The following is a 27,271-nucleotide window of genomic DNA, read 5'->3' on the forward strand; positions in this document are numbered from 1 at the left end:
TGCTGTTCATTGCTGTCTCCCCGAAATCACTGGGATACAAATCCTGCCCCCTTCATGCTTTGCTGCACCCCTGTAGGAGGCAGGGGAGGCCTCGGCTGACAAATACTGTTGCTGAAATCTACGTGCTCACCAATTCTGCTCTCAGAATCCTGCTGCCTGAAATGTATCCCATCACGATTTCAAGACATACCCACACACATGGTCATATGTAGTTAGGATTAAAGGGAACCTCAGCTTCAAGATCAAGTCAAAATCCTTCCCAGATGAAGACTTTTATTTTCCTACTAAAGGCAGACCATTTCCTAAAAGTTTAAAGCGTTCCTTGCCTTCAGTTCAATTTTAAATAAGCAAGTTGCATTATGCAATTTAGCCACTAGATGGCAGGACCTCTTCAACCTGAGTATAACACTAACTGCTCAGAACATCTCCAGGTGGTCACAAGGGGGTGCCCCAGACAAAGCAAGAGGAATTTACCAGGTTTTGGTGAAAGAAGCTCTTTCCAAGCGTATCTTTATCTTGATAATGATGTTAGCAAGTATACTTTGATCACCTATTTTGTTTCCACACTGATAAATCTCTCCTCTTTACATCCTCTCTCCACATTTAGGAACTCTTTTAAGGAAAACCACTTTAATCAGGAGAGAAAATCTGAGACTTTTTATGGAAATACAGGGCACACACAGAGGCTCCACTTTTGTTGACAATGTATTTCAAAGGAAGTCTCTAGGAATCCTCAGCAAGCTTGCTGAGCACAGATCCTTTCAAACACAGAAAAACTGATCCAAATTTCACTCAATTATTCACAGATCTTTAAAATTAGTTTCATGCTAAGTACTTTGAACTCTTTCCAAGGGTGAAGTAGGTGTGTTGCAAAATTATTTTCCTCTTTTTAGAAAATAAAGCCAGAGGAGACGAAAGAGTGGGCTGAAGGAAAACTGGAGGCAAGGAGACCAGTTCTGGGCATGTGAGTAAAGGTGAAACTTGAATGTATTTTCTTACTCTTTGCAAACAACCTGAAGATGGAGGCTGTTGTTTCCAGCATTAAAGAACACTAGGACCATCCATCCCTGTAGTGAAACAAGTGGGATTTATGGCTTATTGAATGAACCATGAATTGTCACCATAAAAGGTTGAAGAAAGTCTTAACTTGGGGTTTTAATTTGTGTTAGGTGGTTTTAGAGAGGGTTTAAAGAATTAGTGCTTTGGTCCAGATTGGATGCTGTGATATAATAAGAAATAAATATTTAGTCTTTGTCCCTGGTTGCTGGCACACAGATTCTAAAACCCTTGGAATCTCCCAGATAATAAGAGTGTGTTTTGTATGCTAATTAGATGACTGGTGCCTTGGGGCTGCTCCCAGGACCAAGGCATGATTAAAGGGTTAAACTTTCAGGCCCATCCTCTGAACTCCAGGGAAGGGAAAGGGACTGGAGATTGAGTTCAATCACCCTCACCAGTGTAAGCTGGCATCATCCAATCTGTTGAGGGCCCAAATAGAACAAAAAAGGAAGAGAAATGGTGAATTCTCTCTCTTCTTGAGGTAGGACATCCATCTAATCCTGCCGTCAGACATCAGAGCTCCTGGTTCTTGGGCCTTTGGACTCCAGGACTTACACCAGTAAACCACCTCTCACACTGAAACGGAGCAGGACCCTGTGGGGTCCCCGGCACAAAAATCTTTCTGTGTCCTCCGTTTCTTGTTTGTAGGAAATAGGCTTCATTCAGCCTCCATGACCTTCCCTGAGTTCCAAAGGGCAGGTTCAAAGAGTTGCTAATCAGGGAAGGGAGGGGGATGCAGAGACAAGGGAGGAGGAGGCAAGAAACAACAGTGCAGCCTTGGGGCAGGATCCTGGTTCCTCCTCAAGGGATACACATAATAATATCCTTGAGCTCTTCTGCAGAACTAAAAATCCCCACCAAATGGAAGATGTTAACTACTTGATGGAGCATTCTTTATTCCAGAGAGAAGGTCACAGTTCAATAACCTCGATAACTACAGAAGCCCATCAGGAGACCATCTGATACCAGATGATCTCTGGATTGAAGAAATGCAGGCCCTGCATGCACCCTGACCCTTATCAGCAACCCAATCCCTTGACTATAAGACTCCTCACAACCCCCCAGCCCCCACCCCAGGTTGGGACACAGTTTTGAAAGCATTAGCCCACTGTGGCCCCCTTTGCCTGGCAAAGCAATAAAGCCATTCTTTTCTACTTCACCCACAATCTGTCTCCAAGATTCAGTTTGGTGCCGGTGTGCAGAGCATGATTTTCAGTATCAACCCCCACCCTGGTTTCTCAGCCCTTTGGACTAGGAGTTACACTATTGCCTCCCCTGGTTCTCAGGCCTTCAGACTTCGACTGAATTGTACCACCACTGGCTTTCCTGGGTCTCCAGCCTGCAGATGGTAATTAGTGGGATTTCTTGGTCTCCATAATCACATGAGCCACCACCAATTCATCATAATATATATACACATATATATTTCCCATTGGTTCTGTTTCTCTGGAGAACCCTGAGTAATATAATCACCAATGGCTAATGCTTTAATCAATTGTGCCTACATAATAAAATCTTCATAAAAATCCCTCAACAGTGGGGTTCAGAGAGCTTCTGGGTTGGTGAACACATCAGGGTGCTGGGAAGGTGGCACGCCAGGAGAGGTCATGGAAGATCTGCACCTCCCTCCCCCCAAATGCATGTCTTCCATTTGGCTATTCCTGAGTTGTATCCTTTATACTACATTGGTAAGTATAAGCATTTCACAGAGTTCTGTGACCTGTTCTAGTAAATCATCAAACCTGAGGAGGGGGTCATGGGAAGCCCTGATTTATAGCCAATTGGTCAAAAGTACAAGTGGCAACCTGGGACTCATGACTGGTGTCTGAATTAGGGGCAGTCTTTTACATTAGCATTCTGTCTTTTACATTAGCATTCTGTAGATTGACAAAGTTATAAATACTATTTACAATTCCTAAAATGTGTGTGCTTTCTTATAGAAAATGTAATGTAGCATGCAACATATTTATTAAATCCTAAATATCTTTACTTTCTCTGTTAAAGGAAGCCTATGTTCAGTATTTAATGTTTCAGTATCTTATTTTATTCTGGGATGATCTAGATATTTAATAAACTTCCATCATTTAAATTAATTTAGCAAAACTCTAAAGTTTCAAGTTACTAAAAATCTGGAGAAATTATTTTTAAATAGACATAGCATAAAACATAATTATTCTTAAAGAGTTCACCTAAAAACTCTTATCTCATTTACATTTAATTTACTTATGAAAATATCATACCAAGCTATTTTTCTTGCTGACAAATTACATAATAGAAAAAATCTTATTTGACTTCTATTAAACCTAGGTATAATAAAAGTATTATATTTAATGTTGATGACTCTAAAGACATGTCTGTATTAATTAAACCAACAAACTTTAACTAAATTTAATACCAAATATTACTTTAATACTAAATATTTCCAAGACCACATGAAGCTGAAATTCATTTGGGTTAGTTTCTTTTATATTTCTGAGAACTTACTTAAGCACTTAATTTCCTTTAAGCCAATTAAATAGAGCTCATTTACAAATTAATTTTGTCAATACCATTTGGGGATAGAGACATAGCATATCTATAATGTACACACAGACATATAGACAGACACAACTAGAGATCTCATAGCTTTGTTTTGAAACTTAGTCATAAATCAGATATTATAATATAAAACTCACTAGTTTATTAATAACAGTTGAAATAAGTTGTTTACTTGCTTGAGTTTTTAAAGTTTCTCCCTTTTTTCCCCTCAGTCTCAGGAATTAGAGATGGTCTAGATAAGAGTTCCTGAGAGCCTAGGTAGAATATTTACATCTCAAAGGCACAGGGAGAGAAATTTGAGCTCCTCCTAGAAGGGCTTTGTTCCTTTAGGGTCAGAATTTCAAAAAGATGTTTTATCAAGCTGGCTTTCTCTAATTGCATAAGCAAAAACCAGTTTTGGAATGTCAAAAAAGAGCCTCATCTTGGCCATTTCAGGGCAGAATTTCCTTAGTTCCCAGCTAAGTATGTACTTGTGGAGAGTGGCCAAGATGGTTGAGTAAAGAACCTGAGCTCACCTCCTCTCACGAGCACACCAAAATCACAACTATCTGCAGAACAACCATCAATGAAAAAGACTGGAACCTACAGGAAAAGAGCTTCTACAACTAAAGATATAAAGAAGGAATCAAAGTAAGATGGGTAGGAGGGGTGGACTCATGATGTAATCAAATCCCATACCCCACTGTGTGGGGACCCACAAACTGGAGAATAATTATATTGCAGAGGTTCTCCCACAGGAGTGAGAGTTCTGAGCCCCACATCAGGCTCCCCAGCCTGGGGGTCCAGCATGGGGAAGAGGAACCCCCAGAGCATTTGGCTTTGAAGGCTAGTGGGGCTTAATTGCAGGAGCCCCACAGGACTGGGGGAAATAGAGACTTCACTCCTAAAGGGCATACATAAAATCTCATGTGTACTGGGTCCCAGGGCAAAAACAGTAATTTGATAGGAACCTGGGGCAGACCTATCTGCTGGTCTTGGAGAGGCAGGGGTGGTGGTGGTGGTGGTGGTGGTGGCTGTGGCTCACAGTGGGGACATAGACATGAGTGTCAGACATATTTGGGAACATTCAACTGCATGAACACTCCTGGTTGCTGCCATCTTGGCTCATTAGCACCAAGATGTGGCCCCACCCAACAGTCTGAAGGCTCTAGTACTGGGACGCCTCAGGCCAAACAACTAACTGGGAGGGGACACGGCCCCACCCATCAGCAGACAGGCTTCATAAAGACTTCCTGAGCCCACAGCCACCTCTAGACATGCCCCAAGACATGGCCCTGCCCACCAGAAAGCCAAGACCCAGGTCCACCCACCAGTGGGCAGGCACCGGCCTTTTCCACCATGAAGCCTATATAAGCCTCTAAACCAGCCTCACCTACCAGGGGGCAGATACCAGAAGCAAGAAAACTGTGACCCCACAGACTGTGGAATGAGTCTGCTTATACCCTACCCTAGGACCAGCTGGGACCTGGCCCTGCCCACTAGCAGGCTAAAGCAATTTTTGGGACACCCCACGCCCCATAATCAATTGTGTAAGGAACCTGCCCCCACCCCAACAATCTGAAACAAGCTCTGGGATCTCTAGGCCCTGTAGCCAGACTCCAGGAATAAGATCTGCCTGCCAGTTATCCAGCACTAACCCCAGGATCTGGCTTCACCTGCTAGTGGGTGGGCAACAGCTCCAGAGTCTTCAGGACCCTGGACCTGACCACCAGTGAGCCAGCTCTAACCCTGGGGTCCCCTAGGGTTCTGCAACCAGTCACCTCCGGACGAGGCCCCACTATACAGCCAATAGCATCTGCACAAGGCAGAGCCTGGCAACCAACCAGACTAGGGGCCAACCAAGCCTACCAGACCATCCACATGGTCAGCCAGCCACAAGAGAAGGGCCCACACAGCCCTCTTGGGGGAGTTCCTAGGGCAAATGGCTAGGGTGACGAGAAGGAGTGTACTGCTGGAATGCACAGGACATCGCCTACAGAGGGTCACTTCTCCAAGGTCAAGAAATGTAACCTACCACATACATAAAAATACAAAAAGCAACTTAGAAAATATGAGGCGGTTCCAGACAAAGGAACCAAACCCCAGAACAACTAAGTGAAGTGGAGATAGGCAGTCTACCCAAGAAAGAGTTCAGAGTAGTGCTCATAAAGATGGTCCAAGAAATTGGGAGGAGAATGGATACACAGAGTGAGAAGTTAGAAGTTTTTAACAAAGAGTTAAAGAACAATCAGAGATGAAGAATGCAATAACTGAAATAAAAAACACACTACAAGTAATCAAATAGTGGAATAAAACATACAGAAGAATGGGCTTCCCTGGTGGCACAGTGGTTGATGAGAGTCCACCTGCTGATGCAGGGGACATGGGTTCGTGCCCTGGTATGGGAAGATCCCACATGCTGCGGAGCGGCTAGGCCCATGAGCCATGGCCGCTGAGCCTGCACGTCCGGAGCCTGTGCTCTGCAACAGGAGAGGCCACAACAGTGAGAGGCCCGCGTACAGCAAAAAAAAAAAAAAAAAAAAAAAAAAAAAAGATGCAGAAGAATGGATCAGTGAGCTGGAAGACAGTAGTTGAAATCACTGCCACTGAACACAAAAAAAGAATGAAAAGAAATGAGGATAGTTTAAGAGACCTCTGGGACAACCTCAAGCATGCTAATATTCACATTATGGAGGTCCAAGAAGGAAAAGAGAGAAAGGGCCTGAGAAAATATTTGAATAGATAATAGCTGAAAACTGCCTTAACCTGGGAAAGAGAACAGTCACACAAGTCCAGGAAGCACAGAGAGTCCCATACAGGATTAACCCAAAGAGGAACACACCAAGACACACTGTAATCAAAATGACAAAATTAAAGATAGAGTGAATATTAACTAGTAACTGTAAATATATATGCACCCAACATAGGAGCACCTCAACATACAAAGCAAATATTAACAGACATAAAAGGAGAAATCAACAGTAACACAATAATAGTGGGGGACTTTAACACCACACTTACATCAATGGACAGATCATCCAGACAGAAAATCAATGAGGAAACACAGGCCTTAAATAACACATTAGAACAAATAGACTTAATTGATATTTATAGAGCATTCCACCTGAAAGCAGAAAACACATTCTTCTCAAGTGCACATGGAACATTCTTCAGGATAGATCACATGCTGGGCTACAAAGCAATCCTCAGTAAATTTAAGAAAATTGAAATCATATCAAGAATCTTTTCAGACCACATCACTATGAAACTAGAAATCAACTACAATAAAAAAAAAACTGCAAAATACACAAACATGTGGAGGCTAAACAATATGCTACTAAACAACAGAGGATCACTGAAGAAATCAAAGAGGAAATTTAAAAATGTCTAGAGACAAATAGAAATAAAAAATACCTGGAGACAAATGAAAACAAAAACACAACCACCCAAAACCTATAGGATGCAGCAAAAGCAGTACTAAGAGAGAAGTTTATAGTTATGCAAGATTACCTCAGGAAACAAGAAAAATCTCAAATAAACAACCTAACCTTGCATGTGAAGGAGCTAGAGAAAGAAAAGCAAACAAAACCCAAAGTTAGTAGAAGAAAAGAAATCATAAAGAACAGAGAAGAAATAAATGATAGACACTAAAAAAATAACAGAAAAGAACAATGAAACTAAAAGCTGGTTCTTTCAAAAGATAAACAAAATTGATAAACCTTAAGCTACACTCATCAAGAAAAAAAGGGAGAGGGCCTAAATCAATAAAATCAGAAATGAAAATGGAGGAGTTACAACCGACACCACAGAAACACAAAGGATCATAAGAGACTACTATGAGCAACTATATGCCAATAAAATGGACAACCTAGAAGAAATGGACAAATTCTTAGAAAGGTACAATCTCCCAAGACTGAACCAGGAAGAAACAGAAAATATGAACAGACCAATTACCAATACTGAAATCAGTAATTTAAGAACTCCCAACAAACAAAATTCTAGGACCAGATGGCTTCACAGGTGAATTCTATCAAACACTTAGAGAAGGGTTAACACTTATTCTTCTGAAACTATTCCAAAAAAGTTCAGAGAAAGGAACACTTTCAAACTCATTCTATGAGGCCACCATCACCCTGATACCAAAACCAGACAAAGATACCACACAAAAAGAAAATTGCAGGCCAATATTACTGGTGAATATAGATGCAAAAATCCTCAACAAAATATTAGCAAACTGAATCCAACATTACCTTAAAAGGATCACACACAATAATCAAGTGGAATTTTTCCCAGGGATGCAAGGATTTTTTAATAACCACAAATCAATCAATGTGATACACCACATTAACAAATTGAAGAATAAAAAACATATGATCATCTCAATAGATGCAGTAAAATCTTTTGATGAAATTCAACATCCACTTATGGTAAAAAACAAAACAAAACAAAAAAACTCTCCAGAAAGTGGGCATAGAGGGAACATACCTCAACATAATAAAGGCCATATATGACAAACCCACAGCTAATATCATACTCAAGGGTGAAAAGCTGAAAGCATTCCCTCTAAGATCAGGAACAAGACAAGAATTCCCACTCTCTCCACTTTTAATCAACATAATTTTGGAAGTCCTAGCCAGAGCAATCAGAGAAGAAAAAAGAATCAAAATTGGAAAGAAAGTAGTAAAACTGTCACTGATTGCAGATGACAAAATACTACACATAGAAAATCCTAAAGATGCTACCAGACAAGTACTAGAGCTCATCAATGAAACTGGAAAAGTTGCAGGATACAAAATTAATATACAGAAATCTGCTGCATTTCTATACACTAACAACGAACTATCAGAAAGAGAAACTAATGAAACAATCCCATTTACCATCGCATCTAAAAGAATAAAATACCTAGGAATAAACCTACCTAAGGAGGCAAAAGACCTGTACTGTGAAAAATATAAGATGCTGATGTAAGACCACACCAACAGATGGAAAGGTATACTGTGTTTTTGGATTGGAAGAATCAATATTGTTAAAATGACTATACCACCCAAGGCAATCTACAGATTCAAAGCAATCCCTATCAAATTACCAACGGCATTTTTCACAGAACTGGAACAAAAGAATTTTTAAAAAATTTTATGGAACCACAAAAGACCACAAATAGCCAAAACAATCTTGAGAAAGAACAGAGCTGAAGAAATCACGCTCCCTGACTTCAGACTATACTACAAAGCTACAGTAATCAAAACAGTATGGTACTGGCACAAAAATAGAACTATAGATCAATGGAACTGAACAGAAATCCCAGAAACAAACTCATGCACTTATGGTCAATTAATCTACTGCAAAGGAGGCAAGAATATACAATGGTGAAAAGACTATCTCTGCAATAAGTGGTGCTGGGAAAACTGGACAGCTACATGTAACAAATGAAATTAGAACATTCTCTAATACCACATACAAAAATAAACTCAAAATGGATTAAAGACCTAAATGTAAGACCAGATACTATAAAACTCCTAGAGGAAAGCATAGGCAGAACAGTCTTTGACATAAATCACAGCAATATTTTTTTTGATCCATTTCCTAGAGTAATGGAAACAAAAGCAAAAATAAACAAATGGGGTCTAATGAAACTTAAGAGCTTTTGAACAGCAAAGGAAACCATACATAAAACAAAAAGAAAACCTACGGAATGGGAGAAAATATTTGCAAACAATGCAATTGACAAGGGCTTAATTTCCAAAATATACAAATCAGTCATACAGCTCAATAGCAATAAAACAAACAACCCTATCAAAAAACGGGCAGAAGATCTAAGTAGACACTTCTCCAAAGATGACATACAGATGGTCAACAGGCATATGAAAAGATGCTCAACATCACTAATTATTAGAGAAATGCAAATCAAAACTACAATACAATGAGATATCACCTCACTCCAGTCAGAATGGCTATCATCAAAAAGTCTACAAATAATAAATGCTGGAGACGGTGTGGAGAAAGGGGAACCCTCCTACACTGTTGGTGGAATGTAAATTGGTACAGCCACTGTGGAGAACACTATGGAGATTCCTAAAAAGCTAAAATAAAGTTAACTTATGATCCAGCAATCCTACTCCTGGGCATATATATGGACAAAACTATAATTCAAATAGATACATGCACCCCAATGTTCATTGCAGCACTATTTACAATAGCCAAGACATGGAAGCAACCTAAATGTCCATAGACAGATGGATGGATAAAGAAGATGTGGTACATATATACAGTGGAATATTACTCAGCCAGTAAAAAGAATGAAATAATGCCATTTGCAGCAACATGGGTGGACCTGGAGATTATCAGACTAAGTAAGTCAGAGAAAGATAAACATTATATGATATCACTTGTATGTGGAATCTAAAACAATGATACAAATGAACTTATTTACAAAACAGAAATAGATTCACAGACATAGACAACAAATTTATGGTTACCAAAGGGGAAAGGGCAAGAAGGATAAATTGGGAATTTGGGATTAACAGATACACACTATTATATATAAAAATAGGTAAACAATAAGGACCTACTGTATAGCACATGGAACTATAGCCAATATCTTGTAACAACCTATATTGGAAAATTATCTGAAAAAGAATATATGTGTGTGTGTGTGTATGTGTGTGTGTGTGTGTGTATTACTGAATCACTTGCTGTATACCTGAATCATTGTAAATCAACTATGCTTCAATTTTTAAATATTAAATTATTAAAAATTTATGCCAGATATAGGGAGTTTAAAAAGTGAGAATATTAAAAGCAGCAATGGAAAAGCAACAAATAACATAAAAGGGAACTCCCATAAGGCTGTCAGCTGATTTTTCAGCAGGAACTCAGCAGGCCAGAAGGGAGTGTCAAGATATATTTAAAGTGATGAAAGGGAAATACCTATGACCAAGAATACTCATCCAGCAAGGCTCTCATTCAGATTTGATGAAGAAATCAAAAGCTTTACAGATAAGCAAAAGCTAAAAGAATTCAGCACCACCAAACCAGCTTTATAATAAATGTTAAAGGAATTGTCTAGGTGAAAAAGAAAAGGCTATAACTAGAAACAAGAAAATTTCAAAATGAAAAATTTCACTGGTAAAGGCGAACATGCAGTAAAGGTAGGAAATCATGCACACAGAAACCTAGTATGGAGGATAAAAGACAAAAGTAGTAAAATCATCTGTATCCACAATAAGCAGTTAAGGGATACACAAAACAATTAGATAAAACAGTCATCATGAGGGGAGGAGAGTACAAATGCAAGGTATCTAAAATGCATTTGAAATCAAGAGCTCAGCAGCTTAAAACAATAATATTCATATGTATTTATAGACTGCTATACAAAAACCTCATGGTAATTGTAAACCAAAAATCTATAATAGATGTACACACAAAAAAGAAAAATGAATCCAAATGTAATACTAAAGATAGTTATCAGATCATCAGAGAACAAAAGAAGAAAGGGGGAAAAAAGACCTATAAAAACAAATCCAAAACAATTACCAAAATGGCAATAGGAACATACATATCGATAATTACCTTACATGTAAACACCGACCAAAGACATAGACTGGCTGACTGGATATTAAAAACAAGACCCGTAAAAAAAAAAAAAAAAAAAAAAAAAAAAAACAAGACCCGTATATATGCTGCCTACAAGAGACTCACTTCAGATCTAGAGACACTTACATTCTGAAAATGAGGGGATAGAAAAAGTTATTCCACGCAAATGGAAACCAATTAAGTAAGTACTTGCAAGTATACATTTTGTGTGTACCTCAACCTGGCTGGGGTATTAGTTAGAGGTTATCTGGTGTTCCTTTTACTTCTGTTTGGGAGACTCTAGTATAGTACTCAATTTAAAGTTGTTTTTTTGCTGGGATAAAATCACTGTTGAAAACTGTGTGGTGGGTAGATGGGCTGTTGGTAAGATTAACTCTTCTAGGTGTCACCCTGGAGTCGTTTCAGCTCTTTCACATGTCTCAGTTTCTCTCCCCAGCAGCCTAAAACCACCATGGGCACTCAGTGTCTTCCAACTGAGCAAAATCTTCCCAGTGTCTTTCAACTGGAGAACCCCTAAGTATCTTTCAACCGAGCAAAATTTCAGTATCTTTCAACTGATAAGTCTGGTTCCTTTTTAACGCACCACCAAATAAAACTCAGGATCATCAACCACGATGGGTGATCTGAGACCAAGAGAGAGTCACCCAAGTTTGTGTGGACTTGCTGGGGAGGAGGATGGGCACAAGGTGCCCTTGCTGGTACCAAGGCTCCAGATCCTCCTAGAATTCAGGCAAAGGAGAGATGTCTGCTCTGGGTTCTCTCGTGGTCACCAAAACTGTCAACTGAAATAAAAAATGCAGAACATGAAAGCTGTGAGTTTCAATTTTATTCAGGGACTTACTGAGGACTAGAGCCCAGGAGACAGCCTCTCAGATAGCTCTTAGGAACTGCTGTGAAGCGGTAGCAGGGGCACCAGGATATGAATTTTGGGCTCTGGGGAATACATGTAGTCAAGTATATATATCTTGGTAAAAGATTACCACTAATCACAAAAACAGATCTCTCAAGTTCATGATTTTGGTGCTAATCCATGTATGGGAAGATGCAAGAATCTGGGGTCATTAAAATTCTTCCTGAGATATGCATCTTAACTATCTAGGGGCCCATATATCCAAAACACAGATACTTCAAACTGTTTTTCATCCTGAATTCCTTTCAGGGTATGCTGAATGTCAGAGACTGCAGCAGCTAATGACTTGATCCTTGTAGAATTGAATGCGGGGAAATATACTTTGTTTTACAATACATAGACATACATACACATACAGACAGATGCAAGCAGAGATCTTACAGCTTTTGTTTAAAAATGTTTAGCCATGAGAAATGTATGACCATGTAAAATTCACTAGTTCATGAAAGAACAGTTGGATTGAAATTGTTTCCCGCAGATGGAATAAGTTAAGTTTACCTGCTCAGATGGCTAAAGCTTTTTACTAGTACTCAATATTTGTAAAGAAGACTTTTTTTAAAAATAAATTTTATTTATTTATTGGCTGCATCTGGTCTTCATTGCAGTGCACGGGCTTCTCTTGCTGCGGAGCACGGGCTCTAGGTGTGCGGGCTTCGGTAGTTGTAGCACTCGGGCTCAGTAGTCGTGGCTTGCAGGCTCCAGGGCTCAGGCTCAGTAGCTGTGGCACACGGGCTTTGTTGCTCCACGGCATGTGGGATCTTCCCGGACCAGGGCTCGAACCCATGTCCCCTGCATTAGCAGGCAGATTCTTAACCACTGTGCCACCAGGGAAGTCCCTCAAGTACACTTCTTAAATGATCTTGTCTAATTGGAAAGTACCACATAGCGACCACTGTGATTCTAGATGGTCTTAGTAAGATTTTGCCATTTTTGTAGATATTGACAGCTTCTGGGACCACAGCTCTTAGACACAGAATTAGCAGGTGTGCCACAAGGTGGTGTGCTTAATTCTTTGAAACTTGAGGATCCCATTTCTTTAGCTAAGTCTTGGGTCTCTCAGAGCAAAATTAATACCTAAGAGGAATATGCCAATGGGTTGGGGATTTTGTGGTGTTTTACAGCATACCTGTTTGCATAGAACTCTTCTTGAGGTTGGTGGGTAAGGTTAGAGTTAGGTGGCAAGCACTCTAACAGCTTTTAAGTGCTTGACCTGTACCCACCAATTTTGTGGCTGTGGCTTCTGAGATTCCGGTTAGCAATAGATCTATTATTCCTTTCATGAGAAGATTTCTTTACAGTGGCACACGTCCTAATGGTTTTTGTTTGTTTGTTTGTTTGTTTTGTGTGTGTGTGTGTGTGTGGTACGCGGGCCTCTCACCGCTGTGGCCTCTCCCGTTGCGGAGCACAGGCTCCGGACGCGCAGGCTCAGCGGCCATGGCTCACGGGCCCAGCCGCTCAGCGGCACGTGGGATCTTCCCAGACCGGGGCACGAACCCGTGTCCCCTGCATCCGCAGGCGGACTCCCAACCACTGCGCCACCAGGGAAACCCTAATGGTTTTTAATAGTCTGACTTGTGCCTACTTAGATTTTGATGTGCCATTGGTCAAAACAGTCGAATTTCTTGTCTTAATTTGTTCCCCCAAGTCCCTCTCTGGTTTATGCTGTGGACTTGCCTTGAGGCTTTGTGACTCCCCTAACAGCTGCCATCTTGCTTTCTTAGATTGAAGAGTACCCATTATTTTCCCCTGTCGAAATAATCCTCCCTAATTCAATAAGACTTACTGTTTTTGGCTGCCTGTGCCCAGTTCTTAAGACCTATGAGGACCTCCTGAAGGCAGCTTACCTTTAGATGAAGCTGGCAACAAACTCAAATGTTGTGGTGCAGTAAGTCTCACCCAGAACAATCTGGAGTCTTTCACATCCCAATTTTCCACGAAGGATGAGGACAAACAAACTCAAAGAGCTCAGAACACAAAATAAGCAGGGATAAACCCAAGAGAAGCTTACCAGAGATCCCAGAGAGTGGCTGAAGAGGCAGCAAACCAAAAGGGCTCTGTGGGTAACTTCACCTGTGTTTTGCAGCAGTTCATGGGATCTTCAGTAGCTGTCTTCAGGTCCCAACTCATTGCCAAAACCGTCCGTCAGTTGACAAAACAAACCAGCTTAGTAATGAGCTTGATGTCCTTTATTTACGGGAAAACAATCCATGGATTGGGGGAGTACAACGCCTCACAAATAGTGAAGCGCTCTTCCTGAGGGATTTTGGGAAGAGCGAGTTTTATAGAGTTGAAAGAGGCAGTGCCAAAACAGGGCATGATTGGCTACGAGGTCGGGGATTTCCTTATAAGGCTAGCAAGTCCTGTTTTTTAAGGTAAATCACTAAAGCTGAGCTGGAGGAGAGTGATTGGTGTATGATAAAATTCCTTGACAGGTGTTTCCTATAAGTGCTGGCTGATTTAGGTTTAGGTTTGTGATGTGGGCCTGGTCACTGGGGTGGGCTTCATTATATGGGTCCTGATATCTGAATCACCTTTATCAATAGGCACAGCAATAGCGTTTGCCGTAGCATAACTTCCCCTTTGGCTGGTTTAGAGGGAATGAAGGACTGCATGATTGTCCATAACAATCCTAACGAATGGGTTTAGACTAGTTTGTCTTTCGACATTGAATTTGTGTTTCTTATGATTTTTGTTAGGGTCTAAGGCAAGTTTTGGGCCGTGTTTGTCAGTGATATTATCCCTAACGGGGGAATTGCCAGTTACATAGTATGCATGAAAACAGTTACTTATACCTTCTGGGAGTTTTGTTTTGTTTTTTAATAAGCTTGGGTGCACTGCATTTTCAAGGTTTCTGGGTCGTATTTTTTCCAGAGAAACAGGATCCATAGGAGGGATGGTACCTCTAAATATGTAAAAGTGTCTCACAATTATCCCGAATACACAGGATAAATCAGTGTGTGACAGATCGGTGTAAGCCTATCCACATAAAATGGAGGACTCTAGTTGGAAGTAAACTGTACTGGAAGTATAAGTATCATTTATCACAACAGGGGTAAGCCAGTTTGGTGTCCTTCAAGGCAGACAAAGTTTTGAGTGGAACTACACAGTTCAGCAAAGCAGGGTGTTTTCTGAAGAGGATGAACTGACTGTCGTGGTCAAGAAAGCCTCAATATTGTTGTCTACTCCTGATTGGCAGGTCTCGCTGATGGTATTATAATAACCTTAGCAAAAGCGTTCTGATAATGTGACGTCAAGGTCCATTTTTATAAGGCTGAAGGTTGGGATTAATGATATCAGGGAAGCTTAAGTGCCAGAAGGGGCCTATAAAAGGGAATCTGTCTTCTGAGATGTTTAAAGGAAGTGATATTAAATTAGTGTCAGCAGGGTCTGGTGGAGGATACTAGATCCAGCAATCAGTTAAATTCAGAGCAGCAGCTATGACTGGGAAAAACATATAGGAGAGTTTTCTTTTCCCTGAAGTGGCAGAAGAGAGCAATAGGGGTTCAGAAATAATAGGATGAAGATAAGGGAGATCACATAGCGTTCTGGAGGGTGTAAAAGTGTCATAATAGGTAATATTAGTAGAAGGGCAAAGGGACAGAAAAAGAGTGTTGAAAATGAGAAAATTAATCTCACTCTGTCATCTTGGGTGGAACCTATCCCTTTCGGAAGACAGCAGCTTCTGTTGTCTCAGGGAGAAGTTGCCCACTTCTGCTGTTAGCAGCTTCTGGAAGATTCCTCAGAATCCTCAGTCTAAGGTCTTCTGATGAAATAGATGTCCAATAGTGTGGGAGGAAGTGATGTATATCTTTTAAGTTAAACATTTTATATACTGAAAAAAAATCTAAGTATCAATACCTTGGAGTTTTACTGATATATCACTTGTTAATGGTACCAACAAGAAAGTTTTCACTAATGGTCAATGGAAGTTTTATTTCTGTTGCCTATTTCAGAAGACCAAACCTCCAGGTGGCAGATCACATGGAGGATGTTTAGGTGCATTTTTTTTTTTTTTTTTTTTTTTTTTTTGCGTACGCGGGCCTCTCCCTGTCATGGCCTCTCCCATTGCGGAGCATAGGCTCCGGACGCGCAGGCGCAGCGGGCACAGCTCACGGGCCCAGCCGCTCCACGGCACGTGGGATCCTCCCGGACCGGGGCACGAACCCGCGTCCCCTGCGTCGGCAGGCGGACTCTCAACTGCTGCGCCACCGGGGAAGCCCTAGGTGCATATTTTGAAGATGTACCTTATACCCACTGGTCATAAAGTTTGAGATATTTTATAAATCTCCTGGAATATTCAGTCACATTAGCTTGTAATAGAGTAGAACCTGGGATTGGAAGTGAAATTCCCAAATGCTTGAGGCAGTTTTTTATTAACACATAACTTGTGGATCTTTGAGTGGTTTATCATCATCGGGCTAATGGCAGTACTTTGGGCCTGGAAAGTCTGAGGGTTTTTGAGAGCTTTAATAATTAAAATTTTAGAATTCTATTAGTTTTCTTTATTTTTTTCTGAGTTTGAATATGGCATGTACAGAGGAATTCCTGAGTAAAATGAAATATTTTAAAGGATTTTAAAATGGCAATACCAGCAAAATGTGTGTCCCTGTTACTGGAGAGATACCTTGGGATTTCCCATATCAGGAGTGGGAAACCATTTCACTCAGCTCTCCAGCAAGGAGAGGCCTCAACCCACCCTAAGAATACACGACAATAACCAGAACACACTCGTTGCCCATTTGGACATGTTTAAGGGGACCTCGAGGCTCTGGTTCCTATTTCCTACCTTTACAGACTTTCAGGATTTGTGAGATTACAGGTAGGACATGCCTCAGCAATACCTCTTACCATTTCCCCACTACCGTTGGTTCAGTGCTGTGGCCAAACCATCTCTGCTATTAAGGGTGATACCATGAAGTGTTTTTGCTAAAATCTGTTTTTATCATGGTTATCTTAGATAATGGCAAAGCAGCTCAAGGTCTGTTAAGTCACCATTTATTTTATAGAGGTTCCTAGAGAGGTCAGGAAATCTGCTTCTAAACCATGAGGACATCATCATGGAATTAACCTAAAATGACATATTTATTATCAGTATGAAATATCCTCCTTTATATTTTGTCAGTTCTGAGCAAGGGCAATTAAGTTAGCTATCAGAACTGATTTAATTTCTATGAGAAGCCTATATTTCAAGGGGACATTTAAGTCCATAATATCATACTCTATTTAGCAATTTTTTAGTTTTACTTTTCCTGTTTGAACCATTAACAAACACAACTAAATAATAGTTATTTAAGAGTCTCTAGAAGGTCTGTCCAGGGCATAGATAATCTCCTAAAAGGCATAAGCAACCATGGGGGTTTTCTGTTTCAGGTGAAGGAAGGAGCATGACTGGCTTTGGAGTATAGCAATAATATTTCTTAGGTGACCAGCTGAAAAGTGGTGAGTGCTTTTCTTCCATAGAAGAGTGTATACAGCATGAGAGCCATTAAGATTACTGAAGACCTTAGAACTAAGCTTAATGAAGTTTTTACATACTTTGCTGTTGCTGTTACAGCTTGCAAAGTGGATGTGTTTTGGTTATTGGATCTAAGCAATAGGCCTTTCATGAGTCCTATGTAACTGAGTCAGTACCCCAAGTGCCTGTCCACAAATATTTTGAACAAAAAAGAAAAATGGTCTGTGAATCCAGAATCCTGGAAAAATGTTTGGAAGAGAGTCATTGCATCAGTCTTTGTGCTTAAATGTATGTTTCTTTTAACTTGAAATATATTCAATCATTGCAAAATATAATTACCATAGTTAATTATGCATAACTAACATAGGAAGATAAACTCTTAATTTGTTAAGTTTATCACCATTATTTTTACAGTTTGGACTAAATTAAAAGGTAGAAAAATTTATTCTTATTGTTCTTTCTTGTATAGAATTGAGCAGCAAATCTTCATATTCCCTAGTGGCCATTTCAGGAAACCCAAAGATAGTTTAGGCATAAAAGACATTTTAATAATTTTATTATTCTGAATTTGGAGCCTAGATTTGGGAGAGGCGAAATCAAGGCTAGCTGTCAGAGGAGACAAGGTGTAAGTCATAAGTATCTAAAGACAAGAAATATTTATAATCAACACTGTAAAACTACACTAGATTATACCAAGGCTAAAGCTGTATTGGGGGAAAAAAGACAGCAGCAGGGCCTCATATAAGCCAGTAGAGGAGGATGTTTGTTCATTTCTGAGACTTGGATGACATTCATATTTTGTCTGTGTTCAGACATGATTACACAGTGGTCTTGGTTTTGTCTCACTTCGTCACCATCATAGAGGGGCCTTGTCAGACATTGGTGTGTGAATTTCTCTATGCTCACAGGAGAACAGGCTGAGCCTTGAGTGCCAGGCCAGCTTCCATATGCCAGGGGCTGTTTTCCTCTTTCTCATCAGTGACATAGACTCTGAGAGGACTGTCTTATCTATATTTTAAGTGTCAGCTGTCAAGCCTTACAAGGAGCCCCTGCCATGAAATCTGAGTGTAGCAGTTTTGAAATAAGATTTTGAAACCCGGGAGTAAGTATGGGTCAAATATGGACCTCAAGAAGAAGCCTGCAGGGTCTTTAAAAACTCATCTGGGCCCCTTTATCTCCAGTCAAATTTGTAAGAAATAAATCAGCAGCTAAAGCATCACTTTGCATCGGGGATTTTGCTGACCACCACGACCCCAAACCACACATTTTGTTTACCCCCATCCAAATTTACCATTTTGGACTCTGTGCTCCTGATACAAACTTCCATAGACACTTTACCTAGTGATAACTGTTTATGTCCCGGATCCGCAACTATACAGCTCAAGCAAAAGAACGTCTCTCATTCATCTTATTCAGGCCTTAGACAAAAGCCTGAAATTAAGCAGGTGCTCAATATTGTTTAATCGATTAGTGAATTATTAATGAAAAGCATTTTAACAGAAGACTCAACATAAAATGTAACTTTGAAAACTTCTCTGTCCACAGGAAGTATGTTGAGTAAAAAGCCACAAAAGAGAAGACTGAAGTCCTAAGTTCTTCCCTGGGGACACTTCACAAAGTGGACAAAATCTGATCAATTCCTCAGGAGTCGCTGCAAGTTCCTTTACCTGGTTTTTAATTTTTTTAAAAAATTTATTTATTTTACTTATTTTTGGCTGCACTGGGTCTTCGTTGCTGTACGTGGGCTCTCTCCAGTTGTGGTGAGCGGGGTCTACTCTTTGTTGCCATGCATGGGCTTCTCATTGCAGGTGGCTTGTCTTGCTACAGAGCACAGTCTCCAGGCACGCAGGCTTCAGTAACTGTGGCTCGTGGGCTCAGTAGTTGTGGCTCGTGGGCTCTAGAGCGCAGGCTCAGTAGCTGTGGCACACAGGCCTAGTTGCTCCGTGGCATGCGGGATCCTCCCAGACCCGGGATAGAACCTGTGTCCCCTGCATTGGCAGGCAGACTCTCAGCCATTGCGCCAGCAGGGAAGCCCCAATGGTTTTTAAAACCTTTCACCAATACTATTTGTTTCCCAGTAAGTCGTTGTCATATCCCATCTTGTTGATCCTTAAAATACACCTTCCCATGAAGTGTTTCTGGGAAGGTATATGAAGGACAGAGGACCACTTCCCATTAAATTTGAAATGATTTGTTTTTATCTTTAAGAACATTTAACAGGGGATCTACCCTCTTAACAAATTTTTGAAGATGACATGATTGTCTATGTAGATAATCTCAAAGAACTTACCCAAAAACTCAAAATAGAATGAAAAACTTAGGTATAAACTTTAAAAACTGTACAGACTCTGTATACACAGAAATTTTAATTGTTGATTAAAGAAATCAGAGAAGACCTAAATAAATGAAGAGATACACTATACTCATGGATTGGAAGAGTTATAATAAAGATGTCAGTTCTCCCCCAAATTGATCTATAGATTTCACACAATTCCCAGCAAAATTCCAGCAAAAAAAAAATTTTGTAGACATAGAAAAGCTTATTCTAAAATGTGTGTGGAGGGACTTCCCTGGCAATCCAGTGGCTAAGAACCTGAACTCCCAATGCAGGGGGCCTGGGTTCAATCTCGGGTCAGGGAACTATATCCCACATGCTGCAACTAAGAGTTCACATGCTGCAACTAAAGATCCCGTGTGCTGCAACTAGGACCCGGCATAGCCAAATAAATAAATAAATAAATAAATAAAAAATAAACAATTTTTAAAAGAAAATTAAAAAAAATAAAATGTGTGTGGAAAAGCAAAGGACCTAGGATGGCTAAAACAATTTTGAAAAAGAAAAATAAAAGTGGAAGGAATCACTTGACTTGATGTTAAGGCTTATTATGCAGCTATAGTCATAAAGACGGTGTGGTATTTATTGGCAAAGGGCTAGATACATAGATCAGTGGAAATTAATAGAGAACACACAGATAGACCCAAGGGTTAGGGATGAAGGCTGGTGGGTGTGGCTATTAAAGGGGTAGCACTAAGAAGCATTGATTGTGGTGGTTGTTCCATGACTACAAGATACAATTGCACAGAACTATATATATATATACACATACACATACAAACGAGTGCATGTAAAACTGGTGAAATATAAATAAGCTCTATGGATTGTATCAATGCCAATTTCCTGGTTTTTTTTTTTACTCTTTTCTAGTTCCTGTTTTTTATTCTTTAAATTGCAGTATTAACTGACATAAAACAAACATTGTGTTTGTTTTAGGTGTACAGCCTAATGATTCCGTATTCGTATATATTGCAAAATAATCACCACAATAAATCTAATTAACATTTGTCACCACACATAGTTACAAATTTTTTTCTTGTGATGAGAACTTTTAGGATTTACTCTCTTAGCAACTTTCAAATATACAATACAGTGTTATTAACTTTAGTCACTGTGCTGTACATTACATCCCCAGGACATGTTTATTTTGTAACTGGAAGTTTGTACCTTTTGACTCCCTTTACCCATTTCACCCACCTGGTGTTTGATATTGTACTATATACATATACACCTCATTTTATTGCACTTCGCAGATAGTGCATTCTTTACAAATTGAGGGTTTGTGGCAACCCTGCATCAAGCAAGTCTATCAGCACCATTTGTCCAACAGCATTTACTCACTTCAGGTCTCTGTGTCACATTTTGGTAGTTCTCATAATATTTCAAGCTTTTTCATTATTATTATATTTGTTATGATATCTGATCAATGATGTCACTGCCGTGACTTGCTAAAGGCTCAGATGATGGTTAGCATTTTTTGGCAATAAAGTATTTTTTAATTAAGGTATGTACAGTTTTTTTTAAGACATAATGCTGCTGCAAACTTAACTGACTATAGTATAGTGTAAACATAACTTTTATACATACTGGGAAACCAAAAAGTTCACTTTATTGCGGTGGTCTGGAACCAAACCCACAATCTCTCCAAGGTATGGCTTTATTGCTACATAGGACATTATTACTGGGTGAAACTGCATGAAGGGTGCATGGGACCACTTGTTCACTTTTTGACACTTCCTCTTAACTTATAATCATTTCAAAATAAAAATTTTAAGTGACCCCTCCCCCCCAAAAGCCATGTCACTTATTCAACTATACCCACCTAAAACAAATGCTACAAACTCATACCATAAGCTCATTTACACCAGGTTTTGTAAATATTGTCTAAATGGCAAATAATTTTTTTCCCTTCTTTTCACAATCAAATTCAGATGTGGGTCATCCTACTACAAAACTGTTCAAAACTCTTAACAAATGTCAATGGCACAAAAGACAAAAAAAGCAACAGATTGTTCCTGTGTTTTACATTTTAAAGGCAGAACAGGGACTTAACAATCAAATGCAATGTGTAAATTTTTATTGTATCCTGGATTAAAAAGAATATCTTTAAAGATACTTTTGCATACAACAAACCCACAGATATCATCATTCTCAGTGGTCAAAAGCTGAAAGCATTCCCTCTAAGGAACAAGGCAAGGATTCCATTGTCACCACTTTTTTTTTCAACATAGATTTGGAAGTCCTAGCCACGACAATCAGAGCAGAAAAAGAAATAAAGGGAATCCAAATTGGAAAAGAAGAAGTAAAACTGTCACTGTTTGCAGATGACATGATACGATACATAGAGAATACTAAGGATGCTACCAGAAGACTACTAGAGCTAATCAATGAATTTGGTAAAGTTGCAGGATACAAAATTAATACACAGAAATCTCTTGCATTCCTATACACTAACAATGAAAGATCAGAAACAGAAATTAAGGAAACAACCCCATTTACCATCATATGAAAAAGAATAAAATACCTAGGAATAAACCTACCGAAGGTGGCAAAAGACCTGTAGTCTGAACAATATAAGATGCTGATGAAAGAAACTGAAGACCACACAAACAGATGGAAAGATATACTGTGTTCTCAGACTGGAAGAATCAATATTGTTAAAATGACTATACTACCCAAGGCAGTCTACAGATTCAATGCAATCCCTATGAAATTACCAACAGCATTTTTCACAGAACTGGAACACAAAATTTGTAAAATTTTGTATGGAAACAAAAAAGACCTTGAGTAGCCAAAACAATCTTGAGAAAGAAGAACAGAGCTGGAGGATTCACACTCCCTGACTTCAGACTATACTACAAAGCTACAGTAATCAAAACAGTATGGTACTGGCACAAAAGCAGAAATATAGATCAACAGAACAGGACAGAAAGCCCAGAAATAAACTCACGCTATGAACCTAAAATTGCTCTAAAAATAAAGTCTACGGGAATTCCCTGGCTGTCCAGTAGTTAGGATTCCACGCTCTCACTGCTGAGGACATGAGTTCAATCCCTGGTCAGGGAACTAAAATCCCACAAGCCATGCGGTATGGCAAAAAGAAAAAAAAGAAAAAAAAGAAGGTTTACTAAAAAAGGCAATTCTTTGTTGGTTTCATTACTTTTTGAGAATCAGCATTCACTTTTTATGTTCATTGGTTAATTACAGGTTTTAAGTTGGATATTTACCTCCTTTGCCAATTTTTTTAAAGGAACTTTCTCTTTCATAGATTTGTTAGTCCTTTGAATATATTAGTGACTTTAGTCCTTTATTTGGAGGAAAGAAGAAATGGTGTGTTCAGGCCAATTGCTTTATGTGAACACTTAACAGACCAAAGGTGCATTCCTACAGACTGTGGGCCTTATACAGTGAACCACCCAAGAAACCAGCTCTTTTTTTGAATAAAGGGCAAGATGGAGTAAGCCTTTTCTCTTGCTTCAAAGGCATTTCAAGGCATTTGGGACATAGTTACTTACAGAGAAGAACTTTTGTACTTGGAAGGAAACAATGTAGATAAGCATGGAAATATAAGGTAGAAGATAGGTCATAAGATACAGTCATCTTATCTCATCAGTTACCCTGGCATATGTTTGCAGAAGACTTGTCTTTTATTTATTCATAAAAGGTATCCTTATATTAAGAAAATCCATGATATGGGTACCATAGACCAAATGTTTGGGTCTCCTCCAAAATTCATATATTGAAACCTAATCTCCCAGTGTGATGGTATTAGGAGGTGGGGCCTTAAATTATAAGGGTGGAGTCATGAATGGGATTAGTGCCCTTATTAAAGAGACTCCAGAGAGCTTCCTTGCCCCTGACACCATGTGAGGTTACAGCTAAAAGACAGCCATCTATGAACTAGGAAGTGGGCCTTCAGCAGAGAGTGAATCTGCCAGTGCCTTGATCTTGGACTTCCAGACTGCCTAACTGTGAGAAATAAATTTCTATTATTTATGTCACCCAGTCTATGAATGGACTAACACATGGGACTAAACTTTTTTCCTTGGTCATCTATATTTTGACTTTGTTTATTATATTTATTTATTTATTTATTGCAAAAGCATAATTGTCACATTTATCATTCTTTCATTTTATGTCTCTGGGGTTTGTATCATACTAAGAGAGGTCTTTCTTATTCTTAGACTATAAATACAAAATATTTTATAGTATCACCATGCACTTCCTCAAAGGACTACATTTCATATTACTCATTCACACAAAACCTTGAAATGGTACCATAAACAACAGGTTGTCAACTAGGGATGATTTTGCTCCCACCATGGAACATTTGGCCAGGTCTGGAGACATATTTGATCTACACACTGGGGGTGTACTACTGACATCTGTGGGTAGAGGCCAGGGATAGAGCTAAAGCCCTGCAATGCACAGGACAGCTCCCTCCCACCTCCAACAAAGAATTATCCAGCTCAAAATGTCCATACAGTGATGAGGTTGAGAAAACCTAACATAAACCATCTCTCTTCCCTGGTTGTTCTGATACCCGCTGTTTCGATCTTCTATATAAAATCAAACACTGAAAAGAGTGAATGAGATGGAAAAGAAAGAAAAAGGGAGAAATTAGATAAGGAAATTTTGGTAAGTTGGAGAAAACCATCTTACCCCACTGATTGTATCCTTAACTCAGTCAGCCCCTGTAATTTAGCTCCAAAAGCTTAAATTTAACAAACATCATTTTATAAAGTACACCAGAAAAAGAGTTAGAATATCGGAGAAAAATACCTGGCAAACATTACTGGCATACTACTAAGGGACAGAAGCATGAAGAGACTAATTATTATGTAAATGCCTTTATTTGAACTAAAACATTGCTACCAGATTACATCACTTTTCAGAGTTAGAGTAACATTGTGATCTTGAAAACTATAGCAAACAGCTTGACAAAGCAAGAGTACATTAAGTCCTACATATATGTTTATTTTTTAGTGACCACATCTCCTTGTCTTAGGTGTAAAATCAGAAAATTTATTATACACTTAGCATACTTGGCCTACCGTATCCTGCCTAAATTCTGAGCCCACTCTCTCCTCAAAAGTGTCATAGTCAACAGCATTTTAAATCTAAAGAGAGAGTTTGATGATACAGGTTTTAAAACAAATAAGCATATATTGAACCAAGTGTTTTAAGACAAAATATGTCAATTGTTTACAGCTTCGGTGTGAGAGGGAAGATGGAAACTCAAGGTACATTTTTCTTCTACCTATAATGTATGTTTTTTACTTACTCGAAGACCCCTTAAAAAAAGTAGCAAAATCAGCAGTCTTATTTAATGTAATCAAAATATTCTTAAATGTACAAAAAAGGATCATGTAGAAAGAATACTGTAAAAAGATACTGATTTTTAAGAATAAAAGAATATGAAAAGCTTCTATTACATTCTACACAGCCAGTTACTTCTGTAAATTTTCAGTACTAGAGAGATAAGTGAAGGATACTCATATCCAAATACCCTCTGACCACAGTTCTTGAATAAGAACTAGCATACTGGATGAAAAGCAGAATTATTGTCTAATAATATTCATATCCAATCATCTAAGCAAGTCCCAGGAGGTGGACATTCTAAGAGGGAAACAGATACAGAGAGAAATACGTACAGCAACAGGAAACGTCAAGGGCAGCGATCTAGGAGGAGCGAGTAAATGATTTGGCTATGAGCACATTTCAGGTGGGCCTGACAAATCCACCTTGACTAAGGGAAAGAGGAGTTGTTGTTTATTAAAACTCTTTCCCCTGAGGGCTCCCATGATGAGCTTAGTCTTGTTAAAAGTCCTTTAAATAACCAACAGTTCCTTAAGCCATGAGCACTTCACCTGGAAATTGCTGACCTGCTAATCATGCACTTGGGAGCAAGGTTGTTTTTATTCAAATTGGTTATTTTACACTCTCTTCATTCCCCTGCCCATCAAGCATGCAAACACGGTCATGACCATCTTGGGCTTTACTTCCACAAGGTCTTCCGGGAGAGCGTACACCCTGGCTCCAATTCTTCTAGCCATTGACACTGCGTACCTATTTTTGGAGGAAACAAAAATTAAGGTGAAATTCTGGTCAGTCAAGGGCACAACATGAGACATCTATTTCCTCTTATATAATCATTTGTCTGGGACGCAAAACGTCTATAGCGAAAGTTCAAATCGGAATGATTTCATTTTTCGTTATTTTGTTTTCTGTTTTATTTTGTTTGTGAGATCACTCATAAGTAACACCAGATTTTTTGTTTTGTTTTGTTTTTTTTTTGGTGGTACGCGGGCCTCTCAATGTTGTGGCCTCTCCCGTTGCGGAGCACAGGCTCCAGACGCGCAGGCTCAGCGGCCATGGCTCACGGGCGCAGCCGCTCCGCGGCATGTGGGATCCTCCCGGACCGGGGCACGAACCTGTGTCCCCTGCATCCGCAGGCGGATTCTCAACCACTGCGCCACCACACCAGATTTTTAAGCTCTACTATTTGGGGCTGATAATATTTATTCACTCTTTTTCTACAATATAAAATGAGAAATAATTTTGGAGCACTGATTTGATACGAAAAAAATATTTTTCTAGAATATATATATAATTACCCAGATTGATATTCTCGTTGAGCATGTAATAAGATAATAGTAACTCTCATGAGATCTTAGAGATTTGGGGTGGAAAAAATTATGCCAGACTCAAAATACAAGTTGGTAGATGCAGTAAATACTTCCAAATATTCAAGGGAGGGGAGACAGTCTACATGGTACATGGCCAGAGTGGCCGAAGCAAGGAATGGAAAGTGTAGAGAAAGGAAGGGAGAAAAGAACCGACGTGTCCAGCTGGGGAAATTTGCAGGAGCTCCCCTCAATTAATACACAAGGCATTTCTAGGTGTTCTGTAACAGGAATCTTTACAGATGATCAAGCATCTGGAAAAAGAAGCCTCAGGAGTTCTCTATAAATTATGGATATTAAATCTTTATCATATTATGCTACAAATATTTTTTTAAGGAGGGCAGAAATGACGTGCTTAACCACGAAGTTTTGCAGTAATGTTTCTTAGCTATCCTGTGAAGCCCTGCTGGGGGCTGATTTTCAGTGTGTGCTGGGAAAGTTTTCATGGGTAACCTGTGAAACCAGATCACAGTCTAGGTCTTTGGAGAAGGGAAGAGACAGGTGGAAAAGACCTTCTCAATACTGTTGAAATGCAGGAAACTTTCAAGGCACAGTTCCACCTGAGGGTTTAGCATCCTACCCACTTAAGGGACCAAGATAATAAACTCAACATACATAGTAAAGTGGTCTATGCACAGTAAGAGAGACATCACTAGATATTGTGTGTTAAAAGAGTGCGACAGAAGAATACTCTTATCAAAGGCATGGTTATTCTT

The 27,271-nt window shown here is 39.4% G+C and overlaps 1 protein-coding gene across 15 annotated transcripts in view; it reads right to left on the reverse strand.

Annotated features, from left to right (window-relative positions):
- Nucleotides 1–24,703: 24,703 nt before the first annotated feature.
- Nucleotides 24,704–27,271, reverse strand: part of PLS3 (plastin 3) — a 241,895-nt gene continuing 239,327 nt past the window's right edge. For all 15 annotated transcript variants that reach the window (XM_067023577.1, XM_059049669.2, XM_067023569.1 and 12 more), the window contains one exon: nt 24,704–25,938. In XM_067023577.1, coding sequence (XP_066879678.1) covers nt 25,806–25,938 — 133 coding nt within the window. In that variant the 3' untranslated portion in view covers nt 24,704–25,805. The remainder of the gene's footprint in view (nt 25,939–27,271) is intronic.

The sequence above is a fragment of the Kogia breviceps genome, chromosome X, assembly GCF_026419965.1.
Source record: "Kogia breviceps isolate mKogBre1 chromosome X, mKogBre1 haplotype 1, whole genome shotgun sequence".
Classification (NCBI taxonomy): domain Eukaryota; kingdom Metazoa; phylum Chordata; class Mammalia; order Artiodactyla; family Physeteridae; genus Kogia; species Kogia breviceps.